Source organism: Temnothorax curvispinosus, unplaced genomic scaffold, assembly GCF_003070985.1.
Source record: "Temnothorax curvispinosus isolate PA1 unplaced genomic scaffold, ASM307098v1 QBEX01013441.1, whole genome shotgun sequence".
NCBI classification, from domain to species: domain Eukaryota; kingdom Metazoa; phylum Arthropoda; class Insecta; order Hymenoptera; family Formicidae; genus Temnothorax; species Temnothorax curvispinosus.
This window is the reverse complement of record NW_020223221.1, coordinates 1-1,292: the sequence shown is the minus strand read 5'-3', so window position 1 is coordinate 1,292 and position 1,292 is coordinate 1. Positions and strand designations below refer to the sequence as shown.

At 41.6% G+C, this 1,292-nt stretch overlaps 1 protein-coding gene across 1 annotated transcript; it reads left to right on the top strand.

The window, feature by feature from the left end:
- Window positions 1-6: 6 nt before the first annotated feature.
- On the top strand, window positions 7-1,288 carry LOC112463567 (protein toll-like; the record flags this gene model as incomplete). The annotated part of the gene is made up of 2 exons (XM_025030026.1): window positions 7-106; window positions 338-1,288. Coding segments are annotated over exons 1-2 (1,038 nt in total), but the record flags the coding sequence as incomplete, so codon positions are not given.
- Between the last annotated feature and the right edge of the window lie 4 nt (window positions 1,289-1,292).

Below are 1,292 nucleotides of genomic sequence, written 5' to 3'. Positions count from 1 at the left end.
CATGCCAGATTTAAAAGCAATGGGATTTGAATCGGTGAGGAAACTTAATTTATCTCACAACGCCATTTCTGAAATTTCTCTGGGCAGATTATCCAACACACTACAGGTGCGTAAATTTATCTTTTATACAGAATATTTGATTGATAAGAAAGAATTAAAAAATCTAGTAAAGGTATTCATAAGAATAGATTTAAAAAATTAATAAAATGCGCGGGTCAATCTTAATTTTTTCAGATTGTCTTGTAAACTGATATCAATAAAATAAAGGAAATAAAGGGGAAAAAAAATAGGATTGAATTGCACTTCAGTTAAAATTTAACATCGAATTCTATTTCAGGTCTTGGAACTAAATAACAACAATTTGTCAAGAATACATCCTGACGTGTTAGAATTCCTGAAACAATCTACGAATTTAACTCGATTAACGTTACACGAAAAACCTTGGAAATGCGATTGCGAAGCTAATGATTTTCGAAGTTTCATTCAAACGAAATTAGTGAATCTAACCGATCTGTTTAAAGTGACATGTCCGGGAAGGAAAATTTCCGTATCGGTAATGACCATGGTTGATTTTTGCCCGTCGTACATGACAACGATTATGGTCATTTGTATAGTAATCTCTCTAGCGGGATTTCTTATCGGCATCTTTGGGCTACTCTATTACAAATACCAACAGCAAATTAAGGTGTGGCTTTTCGCGCATCAGTGGTGCTTATGGTTCGTAACGGAAGAAGAGTTAGATAAGGAAAAATTGTACGACGCATTCGTGAGCTACTCGCACAAGGACCACGATTTCGTCGTGGACGAACTGGTGCCCAAGTTGGAAAATGGTCCGACGCCGTTCAAGCTCTGCCTTCACTATCGGGATTTTCTACCGGGCGAATGGATCCCGGCGAATATCGCCAGCTCCGTAGAAAATTCCAGACGGACGATAGTGGTGCTGTCGCCGAACTTCCTGGAGAGCGTCTGGGGAAGGATGGAATTTCGTGCCGCCCACAGTCAAGCGTTGAGCGAAGGTCGAGCGCGAGTGATATTAATCTTGTACGGCGACATCGGCCATACCGACGATCTGGACTCAGAACTGAAGGCGTACTTAGACATGAACACGTATGTCAAATGGGGAGATCCCTGGTTTTGGGACAAATTGAGATACGCGCTGCCGCATCAGCCTAAACCCGCGAGAAACAGCATCGCCGGGAAGAAAATCTTCGAGAATCACCAACTGTACATTCAAACGAACGGAGAAAAGAAGGAGCTCATCTATCCGATTGGGCTTCCTGAGACTCCACCGA